At 44.4% G+C, this 20,068-nt stretch overlaps 1 protein-coding gene across 1 annotated transcript; it reads left to right on the top strand.

Annotated features, from left to right (window-relative positions):
• Positions 1–284: 284 nt before the first annotated feature.
• On the top strand, positions 285–17,200 carry DHX8 (DEAH-box helicase 8). The gene is made up of 23 exons (XM_074926503.1): positions 285–427; positions 722–807; positions 1,409–1,481; positions 1,921–2,006; positions 2,605–2,714; positions 2,822–3,133; positions 3,418–3,562; positions 4,130–4,333; positions 4,821–4,908; positions 5,247–5,344; positions 5,892–6,039; positions 6,438–6,619; positions 7,015–7,209; positions 7,413–7,598; positions 8,092–8,302; positions 8,550–8,731; positions 9,488–9,628; positions 9,918–10,073; positions 10,905–11,042; positions 11,468–11,596; positions 12,673–12,869; positions 13,001–13,180; positions 13,718–17,200. The coding sequence occupies exons 1-23, from the start codon at positions 316–318 to the stop codon at positions 13,935–13,937; spliced, it is 3,579 nt and encodes a 1,192-aa protein (XP_074782604.1). The 5' UTR covers positions 285–315; the 3' UTR covers positions 13,938–17,200.
• Positions 17,201–20,068: the final 2,868 nt, after the last annotated feature.

Genomic DNA, 20,068 nt, shown 5'->3' with positions numbered 1-20,068 from the left:
CCCCCTTCCCGGGCCGCGCCCCCTTCCCGGGCCGCGCCCCCTTCCCGGGCCGCGCCCCCTTCCCGGGCCGCGCCCCCTTCCCGGGCCGCGCCCCCTTCCCGGGCCGCGCCCCCTTCCCGGGCCGCGCCCCCTTCCCGGGCCGCGCCCCCTTCCCGGGCCGCGCCCCCTTCCCGGGCCGCGCCCCCTTCCCGGGCCGCGCCCCCTTCCCGGGCCGCGCCCCCTTCCCGGGCCGCGCCGCGGGCGGTGCCGGGAGCCGCGTCCCGCGCGCCCCGGATGCGGAAGTGGCGGCGGGTGCGCGCGGCGGGGGGGGGCAACATGGCGGAGCTGGTGGCGGCGGAGGAGCTGGCGAAGCTCGAGTACCTGTCGCTCGTCTCCAAGGTCTGCACCGAGCTGGACAATCACCTGGGCATCAACGACAAGGACCTGGGTGAGCGCGGCATCGGCCCGCGGCGGGAGGGGCTGCTGGGGCCGCTGCGCTGGGCCAGGGCGCGCTTTGCGGCGGGCCCTTTCGGATTCGGAAAACCCCTGATTGTTCCTCAGAAAACTTGTGGCGAGCGAACACTTCGGCCTGGGCTCCCGCGAAGGAGCCTGGGGAGCCGCTGCGGGCGGACGGACCGGGCTGGTCGCGGCGCTGCCGGGACAGCAGCCGGTATTCCGATGGAAGGGCCTGTGCTGCCTTTTAACCCTCTGTTCTAATTCCTGTTCTGCTTCTTCTTTACAGCCGAGTTTGTGATAAGTCTTGCTGAGAAAAATACTACCTTTGACACGTTTAAAGCAGTTCTTCTAAAGAATGGTGCCGAGTTCACTGTAAGCGAGATCTGAACATTACTTCTGTGTTCTTGTCCTGGTATATTTTATAGAGTTTTTGTTTTAAATAAACAGGTGTGAGGAGTCATTGGTTTTCTTCAGTTGGAAAAATATGCACTAATTAGCTGCTGAGTATTCCTGTCTCATCAAGCCAAGCTTCCTCCTTCCTCCTCTTTAAAAACTTTTGTAGTCTTTGCAAAGCATCCTTCTGAGAACTCAAGCTGCTTATTGCCTCGTTGAGTATGTAAAATATGGAAGGAATAGCTTTTCACAAAGGCAAATGTTGTAGGAGTTTTTATGATACTCAGATGCTGGGTTCATGAGTTCCTCAGAAATAACTGGGTGGATTAAACAGGTCATTAAAAAATGACAAATAGAAAAGTCACTTAAATGGGATTATCATAATCATTTTCAGATTCATTTTATTATGTCGTATTAGGATGTACATGAAGACCAGGGATACTTTCTGAAAATGAACCAGCATCTTCAGAATTGAGATTTTTTTTTTTTGTCCTGCTAATAAACCCTCAATTGTGCCTTTTAGTAATACAAAAGCATTGCAGTTACTGCTTAGGTTAAAGTATTTTATTATATTTTTCAGGATTCTCTTATTAGCAATTTGTTACGGCTCATACAGACAATGAGGCCTCCACCGAAACCGTCTACAAGCAAAGGTAATGTCATCTTGTCCGTCTTATCAGTTCAGTGTAAAAAGAAAACCAGAACTTTTTGTCTTTTGTAGCTTTTGGCTGTGTTTGGTGAGATTGATGTAGTTATTGTTCTGGTCTTGTAAGGCAAGACTTTGCAACTTACTGTTGCGGTGGGAGTTTCTCTGTTGTTAGTCGTAGATTGGCAAAGCCATTTAAGTGCCAAAAACGTGTTGAGTACGCTATTTAGAGTACTTATGTATTTTACAGATTTGCTGATAATTAGAATTTTATTGTTAGGAAGGTAACACTGTGATCTTTGAGACTCTAAAATCTGTATCAGCCTTTGCATTGAGGTGAAAGTTAAACTTTATATTCAGTTACACAAAAATCAAGAGTGAATTGTTCTATCTCTTCTGAGTTATGGCATTTTGTTTGTTTGTTTTGTTTTGAATCTCAAAATCAGAGACAGTTGTCAAACCCAAATCAGAGAAGGAAAAGTTGAAGGAATTGTTCCCAGCCCTTTGCAGGCCAGACAATCCTAACATCAGGGTAAGGTTGTAATTTCAGATTTCTTTCATGAGTATGTGAAAACATAATTTATTTTTTTCCCTCTTTCCCTTAGTTTTAAGTTTTTTCATGTTAATGTCTCTTCTGCTAATATGTGGATAGAAGTGAACTATGAGAAATGAAATACAAAAGAGGTCGAAGGCTGGTGTTATTGCATACAGTTGTTAAGACTAGCTGTTACTGTTTTGCAGAATACCTGGAAGATGAGGCTCTTGTGACGGGAAATTTGTAGCCTGTCCTTTTTTACATAATGTCTAAAAAAGTAACGAGGGATTACAAACTAGATAAGAATTTTGGACATTCATTTGCTACAAGGGACTTGCAATTTATATTTCTGTAATAATTTAAGGTGTAGAGATGAAGCTCTTTTGTATAAAAGCAGAATTGGCTCAATATTGTGGCAGAATAGGGAGACAGCTTTAGTACTTTTTTTCCCCTTACATCATGTATTTTGTCTGATTTTTTTAAAATCTTATATTCCTTCTAAATACATATGTACGTGATCATTCTTTCTCTAGATTAATTCTCTGTGACAGACTTTTTATCAGCCCTCTTAGAGGATGGTTCTCTGTTCTTGCAGAACATGCTGGATGAAGATGATGTGAAAGTCGCAGCTGATGCGCTGAAGGAACTCGAAGCCCTGATGCCTAGTGCAGACAGACAGGGCAGGCAGAGGAGCAGCGACCACCGGTGGGTTTCTGGTGTGTCTTCGCGGGACGGGTATTGGCAGTGGCATTGCTTGCTTGTTTTCTTCTTATGTGGAATTTCACTGCAAATATGTAATGTTTGTTTGTTAGGGCAAAGAAAAAGAGGAGGAGCCGGAGTCGTAGCAGGGACAGGAAGCGAAGGCACAGATCTCGCTCTAGGTCTCACTCTAGGACTCGGGATAGGAACAGGGGAAAGTCCAGATACCGGTCAAGGAGCAGAAGTCAGAGTCCCAGTAGGGACCGTAAGGATCGAGAGAAGTATGTGGAGAAGAGCAGCGAGAGATGGAGAGACAAGCACGTAGACCGCCCACCACCCGAGGAGCCTTCCATTGGAGACATTTACAATGGCAAGGTCACGAGTATAATGCAGTTCGGATGCTTTGTGCAGCTGGAAGGACTAAGGTACCTTCTGACATTCACAACAGATCTGGTACTATTCCATCTGAGTTCCCTTTTCTGCTAGCACCTTAAAGAGGTTATGGGGCTACAATAAGGCATGCTGGATTTTGGTGCCAAACTAGAAGTCTATTTCAGAAAAATAAATTGGATAGCAGAGAATGTTCTCCTTATAAAGAACAGTTGATGAATGTACACAACCAACCAGTTGACAACAAAACATTTTAATCGAAACTCTGAATAATCTGAAGGACTGTCGGAGTAATAACGCCCCTCTGTTTCGCTGACAGGAAGCGTTGGGAGGGTTTGGTCCACATCTCAGAGCTTCGACGGGAAGGACGGGTCGCCAATGTCGCCGATGTTGTGAGCAAAGGACAAAGAGTAAAAGTCAAAGTGTTATCCTTTACTGGATCCAAAACCAGCCTGAGCATGAAGGTATGGAACACGTTTTATGGTGCTTATAGGTAGAGTCTGTATTGCCAAAGTTTTTGAAGATTATGCCTCTTCTTGCTGTTTTTTGCTCTTTTTGGTGAAAACTAATACTTAACCCTTGAAGTAGGAGTGTAAAAAAACCAGCTGCTGTTCTGTATTTAAGTGGCCTGTTACTTCTTGCTTCATTTTCTGTAGGTTCTTTGTTTTGATGCAGTGTTCCTAACAGCTCTTTGACTTGACGCTTTAGCTGAGTGTCAAGGCAAACCTCAAGCTCCTGCTGTGTTTATTTTCCTTTCTCAGTATGAGAGAAGCTTTTCATTAAATGAAATCACTGCTATTGCCAAGGCAGAGTGTTCCAGGAGGCCTTGGGTTGACTTACCTCACAATAGCAGCTGAGGACAAAAAAAAAAGTATGCAAAATAGCATTTTATGTGTATGGGCTGTTGTCGATAGTAGTTTCTCTAAGAAACGTGGTTTGCTTTTTCTCTTGTGCTAGAAGAAGCACCAGTGTTAATAGATAAGGAGATGTGCAATATAGGTAGAGCTGATTGATTAATCAATCTAATGCAGGATGTTGATCAAGACACTGGGGAAGACTTGAACCCAAACCGGAGGAGAAACCTGGTTGGAGAAACCAATGAAGAAACCTCTATGAGGAACCCGGACAGACCCAGTCACCTGTCTCTGGTGAACGCCCCGGAGGTGGAGGATGACAGCCTTGAACGGAAACGCCTCACCCGAATCTCAGACCCGGAGAAGTGGGAAATAAAACAGGTGTGTTTTCTGCTCGGGGAAATAGTGTCAGTCAGTAAAACTGCTAGGGAGTTTCCTGAACTAGAATATGGCTCCTTGATTGTGTGTTTGTGTGGCTTATTCCTTACCTCTGAATTGCTGCCTTCCAGTGATTTGGGCCTTCTAGCTTAGTTCTGTCTGTGAAGTTAGCCCTGCTTTTGAGCCGGAGGTTGGACCAGGTATCCCCGAGAGCTGACCTGGGGGATCACATCTTTATCCAGTGACACTTAGGTGGTACTTGTTCCACTGACGGTATTTAAAATAACAATAGGACTGTGCTCAGAGACTGGATGACTTAGAGACTGGAAGAGATGTGCCACAATGTAGGACCTTTCCTTTGTTCTGAAATCACAACGTTCCTTTGCTCCTGTTTTACAAGTCTGGCAATAGCATTAGAACTGAGACCTTGTGGGCATGGGTTGTGCTAGTTCATGGGGACAAATCCATCTTGTATTCATTCTTTTCCCAGATGATTGCAGCTAATGTGCTTTCCAAGGAAGAGTTTCCTGATTTTGATGAGGAGACTGGGATTCTTCCTAAAGTTGATGATGAAGAAGGTAGTATTTCCAAGTAGTCTTCTTGGTGTTGTAAATTCCTTGTGTTTCTAGATGTGTTTTGATTCAGAAAGAGGTTATGATATAAGTGGATGTGAAGCATCTCCTGAGTTGCTGTCATCTTAAACATTTGGAACTAGGATTGCTCTAGCCTTACAATTAGCGATGTTCGGATGTGCACTGTCTGTGCATTCGTTTTACTTGTGGTGTTTTGACTTTTAAAATGATCTAAGCACATAACAATCAAGAATACACAGGAAGCACTGTTTGAAGAGGTACTTTTACAGACTTGAAAGATGAAGTTTAACTTTTCTATAAAAATTGTCCCTTGCGGATTTTAGATGAGGACCTTGAGATTGAGTTAGTTGAAGAAGAGCCACCATTCCTTCGAGGTCACACTAAACAGAGCATGGATATGAGTCCCATCAAAATAGTAAAGGTAAGAGATTTCTAGGACTAAACCCAATCTGCTTGATTTAAATAAATAAATATTTGGGAATTTAGCAGCCATTTTCCCACCGGGACGTTACTGAGAGCCCTGAAAAACATTACCACTAACTGAGGATCCTTTCTTTACTTATAAAGCTGGATTCTGACTTAACTGGTGGCAGTGAAATGGAATAATAGAAACAAAATGCGCATTAGCCTGCAGCAGCAACCACTTCACATAACTGTTAGAACACACTTTCTCTGTTCTACTTTTTTCTTACCTTTTGAAAGTAGAAGGTAGTAGAGAAGTACTTAATTTTTGTTGGTTGTGCCATAATCCTCCTGACTGGACAGTGTAGGAGTGCTCCATATTAGTCATGACCATGGAAATTCATGAGGCTGGGCTAATGGAAATATCCTGGAAGTTAAATAGATAAAAGGTTAACATCTTTTAGAGCCTCTTCAGAAGGTGCTTCTAAAGGACAGTGACGACAGAGACCTAATCGAAGTCGAAGTGCTGGGAGCACTTGAAGTCTTAACTTTTTCTTGCTTTCCAGAATCCAGACGGGTCCTTGTCCCAGGCTGCAATGATGCAGAGTGCTTTAGCTAAAGAAAGACGAGAGCTTAAACAAGCCCAGAGAGAAGCGGAGATGGATTCTATCCCCATGGGACTCAACACACACTGGGTGGATCCCCTCCCGGATGGTATGTCTGAACACATCCAAGTGTGAACTGTGCCTTTTCGGGGTAGTTGAGCAACCCAGGAGAAATGTGTTGACACTGTGTTTGTCTGCCTCACTTTAAAAGCGAGGCGAAGCGGAAGTGCTTTTCTACAGAAGTGGAAATAGGGAATAGGGCTCTCGAGGGAAATGTACAGATACATCCTGCTGTCTGCCAAGGATGTGTTACTGAAAGGTGCGGTGCGTGGCGAAGCAGTTTTTTACATGGAGATGAATGTAATAATGGATGTATGCACGTAGGAACTTAAAAAACACTTGAACACACAAGTATAGAAGGCGTGTATGATGAAACAGTGGGAGCAGGGTCATCAGGGTCTGTGCTGTGTGAACCTAGATGTATCAGTGAGATTGTCCCTTTTTTAGTGGATGGAAGGCAAATAGCTGCAAACATGCGAGGTATTGGGATGATGCCCAATGATATCCCAGAGTGGAAGAAACATGCATTTGGTGGCAACAAAGCTTCTTATGGTAAGAAGACCCAGCTTTCCATCATTGAGCAAAGAGAGAGTCTCCCAATCTTCAGACTGAAGGAGCAGCTGATACAAGTAAGGCTTCTGAAATGGCATTCTTGTTTGAACAAGCAATATTTTAAAATAAATATTCTTGGTTTAGTTTGTTGACAGGTGAATAGCCAGTTGATAATTTTAAGTGCAGAACTGTAGTTTAGAATAATTATTTTAAAGGATTATGTATATCTGTATTCTGATAAAGCTCCAAATACTGATGTAAGTCAAAACTGAAACTAAGATCGTGTCGGCCAGGGATGAGTCAGCTGAATGGTCATGCGGTTTCCTGGCCTGATCAGTAAGAACACTTGTGGGATTTTTGGTCTGGGTCAGCTGGAGCAAGAGCAGTAGGTGCTCAGTCTAGTCACTGTGTTGATTTTGTTTGTTTTGTGTTTATAAATTTTGGCAGTTGTATCTATTACAATCTTTTCTAGGCTGTGCATGACAACCAGATTCTTATTGTTATCGGAGAGACAGGATCTGGGAAAACAACTCAGATCACCCAATACCTGGCTGAGGCTGGGTATACGTCAAGAGGAAAGATTGGGTGTACTCAGCCCCGCAGAGTGGCCGCAATGTCTGTTGCGAAGAGGGTGTCAGAGGAATTTGGTTGCTGCTTGGGACAAGAGGTGAATTTCCATGGTGAACAACGTGCCAGAATAAGTATGCAGAAAAGTAGGAGAAATCAGTACTGGAGCTAGTTTGCTTGTGCGTGCATGTGTCTGTTCCCTTACGAGCTGTAAAATGAGCTTGCAGAATAATCAAACTGGGAATTAATGGTGCTAGTAAGTTTATTCTGTATCTTCAGTTCCTGTGCAACTCTTCCCTCTAGGTTGGCTACACTATTCGATTTGAAGACTGCACAAGCCCCGAGACTGTTATCAAGTACATGACAGATGGCATGTTGCTGAGGGAGTGCCTGATCGATCCTGATCTGACCCAGTATGCCATTATTATGCTGGATGAAGCCCACGAGAGGACCATACATACAGATGTGCTCTTTGGACTCCTGAAGAAGGTAATGCAGCATTTAATTTTTATTGCTTCAGTGTCCTCTGTGTGCTACATGTGGGTAGGAGAACACAGGGAAAGGCAGGGACACACAAGTCAAGTTCATTCATGTGCACTCTCAGTCTCTTCTGAAGCAAAAGGCTTTGTAATCCAAATTTTCATAGGATGAGCCTCTGTGTGAAGACAAAGCAGGCAAAGTTCAGCAGAAACAATGAGAATTGGCAGTCCAGAATGCTCATAATGACAGATAAGCAGAGGAGTTCCTTGCTTTGTTCCTCCTTCTCTGACATAGGCTTTCTGTGATAGGTGCTGCTAGGAAAGGTTTGAAATGTGACCTTGGCAGTCAAGTTTTTTTTAAATTCTGCATACTGGAATGAGCTGCCTTTCTGCTCAGATGTTAAAACACACGATAGTACTGGCCATGTTTCTCTGACTTAAGTGCTATATCTTAATAGTCCCAAAGGCAATAAATGACTTGAGAACTTTCTCTTCTGCTGTAGACAGTGCAGAAACGGCAAGATATGAAGTTGATAGTGACGTCAGCAACACTGGATGCTGTGAAATTTTCTCAGTATTTCTACGAAGCGCCGATCTTCACAATTCCTGGCAGAACATACCCAGTAGAAATTCTGTACACAAAAGAGCCAGAGACAGATTATTTGGATGCCAGTCTGATTACAGTAATGCAGATCCACTTAACAGAGCCACCAGGTGAGTGGGGAGTTGTCTAGGGTTATGAGCAAAATGCTCTCAGTGCTGCTCTCTATGGCTTGTAAATAAAATGATGGAAAAGTTGGATGAAAGACTGAAGTATGTTGCTTCTGGCTAAGAGCTGGTGCCCAGGGACTAGCAAAAATTGGGGATTCTCTGCTTTAAATGGAAAAGGTGAGTGATGGCAATGTGGAGTTGTACTGAGCAGTATTGACTCTCTGGATGTTTGAATTTGCTTCCTGTGTAGGTGACATTTTGGTGTTTCTAACTGGTCAGGAAGAGATTGACACTGCTTGTGAAATCCTCTATGAGAGGATGAAATCTCTAGGGCCTGATGTTCCAGAGTTAATTATCCTACCGGTATATTCAGCTTTACCCAGCGAAATGCAAACCAGGATCTTTGACCCAGCCCCACCAGGAAGCAGAAAGGTAATTTTAGCTGTGTGGCTTCATCTTCTGCTGATACATTTTAGCAGTGGGGTTGTATTACACTGCTAATCATACTTCTTTTCATTCTTCTGGGTTTTTTCCAGCACTTCTGATTCTGTTAGTTACAACTTCAGACAAAATTGTGTAGTTATGAAGAAAAGGTGGCTTACGTGCAGCTTAGAGCATGGTTTTGGTTGTGTACATGCCTATACATGTTATCTAAGCCTTTGAAAATGTATAGAAAAACACCTGGCGTAGCAAACCTCTGTGTGGAATGTTCTTTGTGTGTTTTTTAATGCTGCCTTTAAAGGATATTAACTTTAGTGAAATCTAAATGCAGTTCCCATTGGATGGATGTAAATTTCTTACCAAACAGTGAATATCCAGAGATAAATTATGTGGAAGATTCTTCTCTAAATACAGACTGTGTTTGAGTAATAGGCAACAATTCTCCTTGAAGTCCGTGCAGTCTACTTACAAACTTACACTGATTTTTCACTTGCTTTTAATTATGGATTTTATCATGCTCTTTTCCCATATTGCCAAATCTAAAACAAACGTCGATACTTAAATGCTGTCGATGTTTAACTGTAGGTAACACTGCCTTCTGTTCTCTGTGAACACATTTCTCCTTTCAGTGGTGAATGATGGTTGTGTTTATTTACTGCTCGTATCATGTAGAATGGACTGTTTCAGTTGAGAAGCATGGTTGCCTTAGCAACCAGACACAGAACTGAATCAAGCTGTTGTTTGCAGGTTGTCATCGCCACTAACATTGCTGAGACATCTTTGACTATTGATGGAATATATTATGTAGTGGATCCTGGCTTTGTGAAGCAGAAAGTTTATAACTCCAAGACAGGAATTGACCAGCTGGTTGTTACGCCGATTTCACAGGTAGGTGTTCTATGTTTGACTTTTTTTTTTTTTTCCTGCTGGTAATGTGTATCTTGATGATGTGGCCTCCAAGCCCATGGAAGCAAAGTGAGGCAGTGATAAAACTGCAGTTTCGATAACATCCTGAGACTCCTTGAGGCTGTGCCTAAGGAATACATACTTTCCTGAGTTGTATTGGAAATCTCTTTCTATCAATACAAATAAAATTGTGAATAATTAGTAATTTTATTTTACTTGTGTTCACCCGTGCCTGTTTGCACCTGTTTCTGAGATGCCTTCTTACCTTTAGGCTCAAGCAAAGCAGCGAGCAGGAAGGGCTGGGAGAACAGGACCAGGAAAATGCTATAGGTTATATACAGAGCGTGCTTATCGAGATGAAATGCTAACCACCAATGTGCCTGAAATCCAGAGAACAAATCTGGCCAGTACAGTACTTTCCCTGAAGGTAGGTATTTCACCAGTTTGTGGCAAGCCAAGATGATCATAAGCATTTCAGTAAATGAGTCTCTGCCTTTATGGGCCTCATGAAGTACTTCTGCAATTTCACACCATTCTAGTGAACAGAAGTATTTTGGAAGGGAGACTGCATCAGATGCAGTTCTTGGGCACTGAGCTCGCTCCTGCGTTTTTCTGTTGAGGGTTTTAATGTCGAATATCCGCCAAAACCACAAGTCTGAGCTGCACAGAACAGTTAGTTGCAGGAGATTTGAGAAAGAGGAATCTTAGGGGCAGTACGCGTTTCCTATGTAAGGTATGTTTGTGTTGTTAACAGATGAGACACTGTTCTAGAGTGGTTTTTGATTTCCAAACATATGCATCTTCAAAGTGTATACCATCCCTCTGGGAGTCTGCAGACAGGGCCTAACTCGGTACATAGCAGCTGGGGAAGCTGCTGCCTTTCCCTGTCTCTGGGAACAAGGGGAAGGGTGGAGACACAGCTAGTGTCCGTTGGAGCTGTCAGCCACACTGATCTGCCAGGCAGGAAGTCCTCAAAACCAGCATTTATCCTGTATGTCCCCTTGATGGAATCATCTTCATCGAGGGAGATGTGCCAGAGCAACAGACCTGAAGACTGAACAGTGGGTGAAGGCCACATGTAGAAATGCAGCCGCATGTTCGTGGCTGCGGTTCCCACCAGGGTAAGGACATGCAGTAGGGCTGCTTAACGCTCTGTGGTGCCTCCTTGTTTGATGGATACATATCTCTGGCAGGAGTTTGGTGTCTTCCTTCTCAGTGTTTTTAACTTGGGTTTTCCCCACCCACCCCCTCTGTTCAGGCTATGGGCATCAATGATTTGCTCTCCTTTGACTTTATGGATGCTCCCCCAATGGAGACTCTGATAACCGCCATGGAGCAGCTGTACACCCTGGGAGCTCTGGATGACGAGGGACTGCTCACTCGCCTTGGGCGCAGGGTAGGCAAAACAGAATGCTGCTTGGCACTGCCTGGGTTGTAGATATTTAGGGGGTGACAGGAGAGTAGTCATATAAGGATTTTCCTAGCACTGTTGGTTTCCTTTTCCTTTTATTCTCATGTTTTATTGGTAGCTTTTCACTTACCATAGTTAGTATCTTCTGCTTTTTAAGGAGCAGCTATTATTTCTCCTTATTAATAAGGTTACTTTTGTTAATGTCTAAACATTTCCTGTAAGTATTGGGATATTCTTGCAGTAGTGAGTATAGACAAATAATTTGCTTCATGTTGAGTAAAGTTATTCTGGGCAAAGCACACTGCTTTGGAAAGGAAGCCTGGAAGAAAGGACATTGCTCTCTTTTGCACTGAGAGTACTCAAGTTTTTTCCAAGATGTTGCAGGGTACCCTGAAACAGGTTTCTTGCAGATGGCAGAATTCCCCTTGGAGCCTATGTTGTGTAAGATGTTGATCATGTCTGTACATCTGGGATGCAGTGAGGAAATGTTGACCATAGTCTCCATGCTGTCTGTACAGAACGTCTTCTACAGGCCAAAGGTAAGGAGTGCAGCCAGGGAGCAGCAGTGTTCTGGTTTGAGAGGTTTTTGTGTGCCTGCCTCGGGTGTTAGTGAGCATATTTGCCAAAATAAACCTGTAGCTTGGTTAGACTGTTTGCTCATACATTACATTTCTGATGCACCTTTTGGTTAAACACCCTGTAGGTGTGGATGTTGGTAGTTTGTTTGCAGATGGGAGGATGAAAGTTAGAACTCACATTCTCTTCTGTATTTCCCAGTCAACACATATAACCATAAACCAAGTCAGTTACATCTCTGGAGCTCAGAGTGCCTTTGTCATTTTTAGATACAGAGAATGTATTTCTTCATGGCAGTCCTGTCATTGCTGATTTCTTTTAAGTCAGCAAGCATCAGACTCTGCTGTGGTAGCATTCCTCCACAGCACATTCGTCTTTAACCCGTTATTTCTTCATTGTGATGGCCTGCTGCAGTTCAGTCTGTTAACTTCCAGTTTTGGTCTGTGTAGCCACAGTGTTTGATTAATGGTGTTTTATCTGCAGATTGGAGAAGTGGGGGGAGATGGGTAGGTCAGCAGAGTCAAAGCTACTGCTTCAGCACTTTTGTTGAGTAATTGAGGTTGCTTCTATAGGAATAAAAAACCTAACTAGTTCAATGCGTGCCTGTGCTTCCTACAGTATAAGTGAGCAATTTACCATGAAGTCTCCTTTCAAAAATGAGGACTGAAATTGAATAAAAAACAAGGGAAAAAAAAAAATTTCTTCATCTTTTCTGGTCAGGTCCTTGACACCCATGCAAGTCTTTAGGAGAAGTTTACGTGAGGTCTTTCCTTGGCAAGAACGGGTCTAGGCTTTGCTTCCATACGGGCATGGTTTTGGCTTAGTGAGAGCAGTCCCAGTGACTTTTAGATTCTCATCTCTTGGTTCTTAGTCTCTCGCCATGCAAAATTTTGTGTTGTCTTCTCAGTTTTTATATCATCTGTTTCTTGGTAGACTTAAAAAGTTGTGGTATGAGTGACAAGGACCCCATGTCCTTCATGATGCACAAGGCTTGTCTCTGTGATGTAGATATCTGATTGATACATATTTTATGTGTTAGGATAAACAAGCACTTGCCGATCAAAAGAAAGCCAAGTTCCATCAGACAGAAGGTGACCACCTCACTCTGCTAGCTGTGTACAATTCCTGGAAGAATAACAAGTTTTCAAATCCTTGGTGCTATGAAAACTTTATCCAGGCCAGATCCTTACGCAGGGCACAGGACATCCGCAAGCAGATGTTGGGCATTATGGACAGGTGAGCGTGTCAGGAAGGATGAGTAGTGAATTTGTTTTCTTAGTGTTCTTACACTTAGTAGATAAAGAAAATTTGCTAATCTGATGTTGGTAGCTGCACCCAAATCTGGTAATTTTTTTCTCTCTCGTCAGGCACAAGCTGGATGTGGTATCCTGTGGGAAGGCAACAGTTCGCGTCCAGAAGGCCATCTGCAGTGGCTTCTTCCGAAATGCAGCAAAGAAGGATCCCCAGGAAGGTTATCGGACACTCATTGATCAGCAAGTGGTCTATATCCACCCATCCAGTGCTCTCTTCAACAGGCAGCCAGAGTGGTAAGGAAGGCAGTATTATGTCATTTTCTATTTCAGTTCAGACTTTTTAACTGAAAAGGTTGTGGTGTGCACTATTTGTGGAGTACAGATCAGAGTATAGGCTGCCTTCTCAGCAGTCAGAAGAGTGAGAAAAGTTTCAAGTCTGCTTTTGGCTCTTTCTGCTGCTAAAATTAGTGCCTGTGGCAGAGATGAGGTTTACTTTTTGAGCCAAGGCCAGTCCTGAAGCCTGCAGTTCTGTGTTTCTGTATTGTGAAAGTGAGTTTAAAACACTGAGTGCTGAAGCAGGGGAGGGAGAAGTGGGGGGGTGGGGGGAGAGAGAAATGCTTTAAATGGAATGAAGTAGTTCTGTGCTGAAGAGTGAAGTAGGAGAGGAACAAGAAGATGGCTCTTCTGGATGGTTCTTTTGGAGCTTACAAGGAGCCTTATGCTGCAGGAGAGTGAAACGGAGATAAAAGGGGCAAGCCTAGGCACTCCAGCACTTGCCTTGTCTGTTCTGTTGGAAGAACTCAGTTCCAGAGTTGCTGTCCCTTTTCACAGGGTGGTGTATCATGAACTGGTGCTGACCACTAAGGAATATATGCGTGAAGTGACGACCATTGATCCTCGCTGGCTGGTGGAATTTGCACCAGCTTTCTTCAAGGTTTCTGATCCAACCAAGCTGAGCAAGCAGAAAAAGCAACAGAGGCTGGAGCCCCTGTACAATCGCTACGAGGAGCCCAACGCTTGGAGGATATCGCGTGCGTTCAGGCGGCGATGAGCCTGGCTCCCGCAGGGACTCTCCTGGGGTTGTGTTTGTGGGCTTACAGGGTTATGATATTTGCACTGCTGCAAGTGTCCTAAAGAAAGCTTACCTACAAAATGAACAGAAAACAAGTGTTTTCAGAGCAAAAGCGCAAGGGGGCGATGTGTGCTCATGTCAACTGCCCGCAGCTGTGTGACAAATGTCTTGAGTCTCCTCAGTGTGTTACATCATTTCAGAAATGGTTCTTGGAGCACTTCTTTAGTCATTCCCCTTTTAAGAGACAGAATCTTAGACTCTGAAATCGGGGCACTGATGAACAACAGAAAGATGATTAAAAAATAGTTGTTCACCAACCTAACTGTGTTCTGAATGACCAGACTAATAGAGGCTGAAATTATTTGTTTCTTTACCCAGCTATAAGGGTTTTATTTCTACTTAAGATCTTGGACAGTGGCTGGTTTTTGGGAGCTGCTTGTTCTCCATTTTTCCTATTTTATGCATTTTCCTGTTCAGTCTAACTATTTGTCTTTTATGCAAGCCATCTGTGGTGAGATATTCAGCATCTGTGGCAGGAAAGATCCCTTGAAACCCAGCTAGAATGTCAGTTATACTTGGACAATGGCACAGGTCAGACTGCAAGTCTTATCCTTCATCACCATCTCCTCCGTGCTGAAGGGTAGTATATCAAACGGTAATTAACCACATCCACGCTGTAGCACGGCTCTGTCTGTGAACTAAGTGGTTACAGATGTTTAGCCTTTCTATACAATATGTCATGTGTTTTATTTCCATTTACAATATTTGGTGACATCACAACTGTTGTTTTTTTTAATAGAATATGCTCTTACAGCTAAAATGTCTGTAAAACATTGTGTAACAGTTCCTAATTTAAAAAGGATTGACTGTCCAGTCTGTGCTATGTCATGCTGAAGCTCTCTGTAAATTATTTTTTGTTGCAAACAGATGAAACTTATTTGATTCCATAGCTGCAGATACCCTTTTTTTTATTTTATTTTTTTTTTCCCAAAGCTGGGACGTTTGCTGAAAGTATTGTTGAAATGTGTAGTGTGAAGTTGGCTAGTTGTTTTACACTCAGTGAATTTGAAGAATGTTTCATGCTGAGAAGTAGCTGTGCTGGCAATCTGTATCTGTGTACAGAGGAGGGCAGGAATGTTGTAAATACTGTTTTATTATGTTGTGCAAATGCCTTGAGCTTTCCTGTAGTGTTACATCTTCATAAAGTTAAATAGAATTAGAAAGTTTGCAAATTTTTTCATTATGGCATTAGGCAGAGAAGGTTGTCCTATTGGATACTTTCCCAAACATATTTTTCTTTCGTGAACTCTGCAGCTGCATCTGTTACTGTTTTCTATGAAAATTTGCACTTGGCTTTCAAGAGTCAAATGAAAGGTGTAAAAGAGAAAATGTACACAATGGAAGTCCCAGTTGTACAGTGTAACTTGTGGTATTTCTGTTCCAAATTAATTTTGTATTTGCCTCTCCAGTGTAGCCTCTTTTTGACTTATTGTAGGGGGAAGATGCATCAACAGAGGAAACTTTCTTTTTTTTAAGTGAACAGTTGTCATCTGTTTTGCGTGCGTTATTTCTTGGTGTAATTTTTTCAGTAATATCCTTTAATTTGTTTACAGAAACTTTTCCATGTCGACCTCAGCTGCTTGCTTTGGGAATACTTCACATCTAAAACTAGCCTGTGAAACAAGAATGCTGGCTTACAAACTTGAACCACTCATACATTTACTTTTTTTAAAGCAAGTTTTATCAGCTGCTCTGAGGTTTCTGAGTGTAACATCCTAATGTCTTCTACTGTTTATGTGATCTTTTTAGTTGGTTTATATTGTGTAAAAACCTGAAAATAAGCTGCCTGATCCTAGGATAAAACCACAGATTTAATGTTTTATTCTGTCAGTACTTACATAACTGAATAGCTATTTTAGCCCCTTGCTGGGGCAAGTGTTCCTTGAGCTCCCCTGTGTTGAGGTGCTTCTGTAAGCTCTTGCCAGCCTGCCTCTGTCTAAATGAACTGCATTATTTTAAATGGTATAAATTGTAGATCTTCTGGTTCATTTTGACTGTACTAAATGCACTAGTACTGGTAACACAAGTTTCTTGCCTAAAGGCAAAATTTCTGCCAGCAGAAGCCACGTGTCTAGTCTGGAATGTTTTCAGATGTGTTATGTTTAGCATAACTGCTAAATATTTCCAGAGTAAGTACATGTGTGTGTGCACATTCGTCAGCAGTAAATAGCCTCCTTGCCTTTAGCAGGTCTCTGCTGCTGTGGGTGGAAGTTTCTGTAAGCATGCCAGGAGCTGAGCTCGCCCTGTCCCCAGCAGCAGCAAATAGAGCCCCTGGAAGGCTGTCCCTCGGGCCTGGGTGGCTCCCTGCTCCCAGCAGTGTTTGGTTAAAGCTGGTTGCAAAGAGGCTTCAGCTGTAATTAACGGGGAAAGCTTAGTCTGCCAAAGCACTGGGGTTATTCTTACACCTGCTGGCAGGGAACAAGTTTAACAGTAGTGAGCTACAAGTGACCGGGGAAAAATGGGGATACAGGGAGAGAATTAACGAAGCAAGAATAAAATTTAAGGGTCGAGTGCCATTCCCACAAGAGGTTGGCAAGTGGCACCAGCCTTCAGGGTGTGGAGGGTGTGCAGGTGAAGGCTCAAGCTGTGGTTGCTGAATGGTTCCTCAGGAATTCCAGGCCATCTGTGAACCTCTGCTCCTCAACAACAATGTGGCTTGTGGAACATTTAATGCAAGTCGCATGGACTAAGCATTGCTGGTTCCCCAGAGCTTGGTGTGCTGCCCCTCACCTAGCCGGGGACCTCGTCCTGCTTGTGGAGAGGTGAATCTTTCTGAAGGGATGCAGCAAACAATCCTTTGTCTCAGCCTCCAGCAGTGTGTGCCATAGACCGTTTTCTATGTGTTCGTTGATGGTCGTAAGCAAAGGATTTGCAGCAGAAGAATAACACACATTCATGTGTATGCACACACACCTTTTGCCCTTAATCCAAGAAAGATAAATATGATTTTTACAGCCAGCCCCACACATGCTCCATCTGCTATAGTAACTACCTTAACCTTATTAATGGGCTTGTTACCAGAACCAGTGTGACAGCAGTGTGCTACTTACACAATGGGGGTTTTGTTTTTTAGTAATTCAGTTTTCATGAGATTTCTGTGACAATTGCAGAAGGCTGTGATACTGACCCATTAGCAGTTTCATGGAATTTTTCATTTATGAATGTATTGTTCTTTCAAGCCAGCTGGGAATACAGTGAGCGAGTATCTGATTTTAGCAAATGTGGTTTGTATGTGTATGTTCTGTAAGCGACATAAATCCTCTGGCTACTCTGTACACTGGCAGTGGAGAAGTGGGGCTGCACTGATCTGGATATGCTGTTCTATTTGGATCAGAAATGATCTTGTAGTTCTTGTAGCTGGTAGGCCTGTGGGTCTGTCCAAACACAGCTCTGCTCTGCTCACCTCGGTGGAAGGAGTGCTTTTTGGTTTAGTGTAGAAGACTCTCCTACTTGAGTTTATTATTAGTTCACTTTTAATAGAAAAAAGGCAAGGAGGTAGAAGTGAACTGTATCATAGTCAGTGGCAGGTCCTGGCTGTTTTGGAATGTGAATGTTGGTTTCTACCACTTATGTCTGTCATAGTGACAGTGTCTGAAAAGCCTGCTGGTGAAAATCCAGTGTTAGATTTTCTTCAAGCTTAGGAAACATAAACTCTATCAGAGGTGTGGGGAGAAGTCTTATAAATTCTTATGCCTCTCTTGCCTTTGTCTCCACCATGACCATTGAGGACTTAAACACTCATGTTGTAGAAGCTTCTGCTCTGCCCTACCCCCCCCTGCCACGTAAGCCTGGCTCCCTGAAAAGTTGAGGTGGATTCATGTCACTGAGGTGGATTTGTTTTTTACTTAAGCAATTCAAGTTCTGTGTTTCTCTCCCCCAACCTCTGCACTCAAGTTAGAGCTGTTCTCCACAGACATGAAGTGCTCAGGATCAGTGGGAATTCCCTGGCCGCTTCTGCGTCCAGGATTTCTGGCGTTGAGGAGAACACCAGCCGTCACCAAGCAAAGGACTGCAGGTAGCCTGCCCTCCGAGGAGGCCGTGTGCTGAGGACACGCGCTGTGCTGCTGGTGGGCTCTTGTGCAGCAGGAGCACTTGCACAGTTGAGCTGAGCCAGTGAAAGGACGAGGATCTGCTGGGGGATGCAGGTGCTGGTCAGTGCCCCAGGGGCACACAGGTGGCTGCTGCCAGTGCAGGAAGCCGAGCACCCAGCCCCTGACCTCTGTTTGAGGGGGAAAGTGGGTAGAGACTGTTCTTTGTCTCGTCTCAGGGTTGTTGGGTTTCGAGGTTCTTTTCTGTGTTTAATTTGACAGGATTTGGGGGCAGTCAAGGTACCTTCCATGGAGGTGGGCTAGTGCATGGTGCCACAGCAGCATTGCTGGGCTCTCTCCTGCTGCAGTGCCTGGAGCCAGTTCTGTTGCAGCACAAGCCTCCCACCAGCCCCTGAGCCCTTCCTGCTCGCAAACGCGAGCGTATGTATGGTCTACAAAGGACAGACAGCGGCTGATAGAGTAGGAGGCACCAGCGGCTGACAGAGTAGGAGGCACTCAAGACCATATTTATTATGTCTTGAGAGGTGCCGTGGTCTGAGCCCAGAGGGTGACGGAGCACCACGCAGCAGCTTGCTCGCTCGCTCCCCCCTCAGGAATGGGGAGGAGAAAATACAACAAAACCCTTGGGATCGAGACAAGGAGAGGGAGGGAGGATTCACCCGTTAGGGTCATGAGCAAAAGACAGGCTTGTTTGGGGAAGAAAAGGAACATCAATTTAATTCAACCACCACACCGTCAACACTTAAAACCTTCCAAGAAGTGCGGGTGACATTCAGCTAAAAGTGCGGGTGTTGGGCCGGGGCACCCAACGATGCCTCACTGCTGCTGTTCTCTGTCTCAGGGCTGGGCCGAGGTGATGGGTGGTGTCGGGGCAAGCTGGGGTGAATCAAACTTCAGCTGGCATGGACCCCAACCTGGCATGGACCCCAACCTGGCAAGGGAGTGGACTGACCTCTTTACCTCGGAACAACCCCTGAGGCTGCCAGCCCCTGAGCCTGGGCGACCTCCCGGGGACCCTGCAGGCTGGCGAGGTCAGCACAGGCACTCCTCAGCCTCTGCTGAGGTGTTAGTGGTTTGCTCTGCTGATTCCTTGCTACGTTTCTCTTAACAAAAGTAGGCAATTTTCATTTCTCAGTTATGTCTTCTTTCTAGTGCTTTTAAAACACTATATCTGCTGGACTGTTTAAAAGAATTTTTTCCTTCAATAACTAAACCATGGCGTTTAGTTAATTTGCAATTGGGATTCTTTAATTATGTGGAAATCTTCAGATAGGTACAAATCAGTTTAGTTGATGCAGTGTCAGCCAGTGGGACATGCCCAGGTAATCCTGGCTGAGGGGAGATCTGTGTTTCTGTCTCACAGAACCAAAGCAAAAAGGACAGTAACGGTTGTGCATCCAAAACATGCTTGAAGCTAATTCAGGGAAATGGAAACAGGTGCCACAATGCAGCAGCTCAGCAAGAATGTCAGAGGCACTTCAGGTGCCATTAGCTATTTTAGCTAATAAGCTCCCCTGAGATGCCTCCCTTTCTACTACTTTTCTTTCTCACCTGATACCTGTCCGTAGTTCCATAATGGCCGAGAGAATGGTTATTAATCTCCTAAGCAGAGGTCCCAACTATGCAGTGACTCTGCGGGGCAAAGGAACACGTTGTTTCAACTGCTCCTTAGGAGACCAGACACAGGAAAGCCTTTAAGGAGTTACCAGCCTAAATAGCTGTAATCTGTCTTGAGAAAGAGGAGCGGGCTGCGCCTGGTGCAGGGAGGGGAATGTGCTCTCTTTGACAGCCCGAGGGGTGAGGACTGCTCTGGGGCCCTGAGCGCTGCCCTCGGGGCTCCTGACTCAGTGGCAGCGTCCTGCTGAGCCCTCGGCGGGTTCAGCTTTGCTCTTTGTGTTCAGCGTTGTGGCAGATTACAACCTTGCTGTGATTCACATGCAGAGGAGGATGGGGAGATGTATATAGGTGTCGTGAGGGCTGATTCATTTATTGGAATAAATC

The sequence above is a fragment of the Athene noctua genome, chromosome 25 (assembly GCF_965140245.1).
Source record: "Athene noctua chromosome 25, bAthNoc1.hap1.1, whole genome shotgun sequence".
Taxonomy (NCBI): domain Eukaryota; kingdom Metazoa; phylum Chordata; class Aves; order Strigiformes; family Strigidae; genus Athene; species Athene noctua.
The sequence above is the reverse complement of the archived record's forward strand: the minus strand, read 5'-3'. Positions and strand labels throughout refer to the sequence as shown.

Excerpts from the sequence above, each read along its gene's own strand:
- DHX8 (XM_074926503.1), top strand. The coding sequence starts at position 316 with ATGGCGGAGCTGGTGGCGGCGGAGGAGCTGGCGAAGCTCGAGTACCTG. Across the intron at positions 4,334-4,820 it reads AGAAGTGGGAAATAAAACAG|ATGATTGCAGCTAATGTGCT; the intron begins GTGTGTTTTCTG and ends TTCTTTTCCCAG. Across the intron at positions 10,074-10,904 it reads GTACAGTACTTTCCCTGAAG|GCTATGGGCATCAATGATTT; the intron begins GTAGGTATTTCA and ends CCCTCTGTTCAG.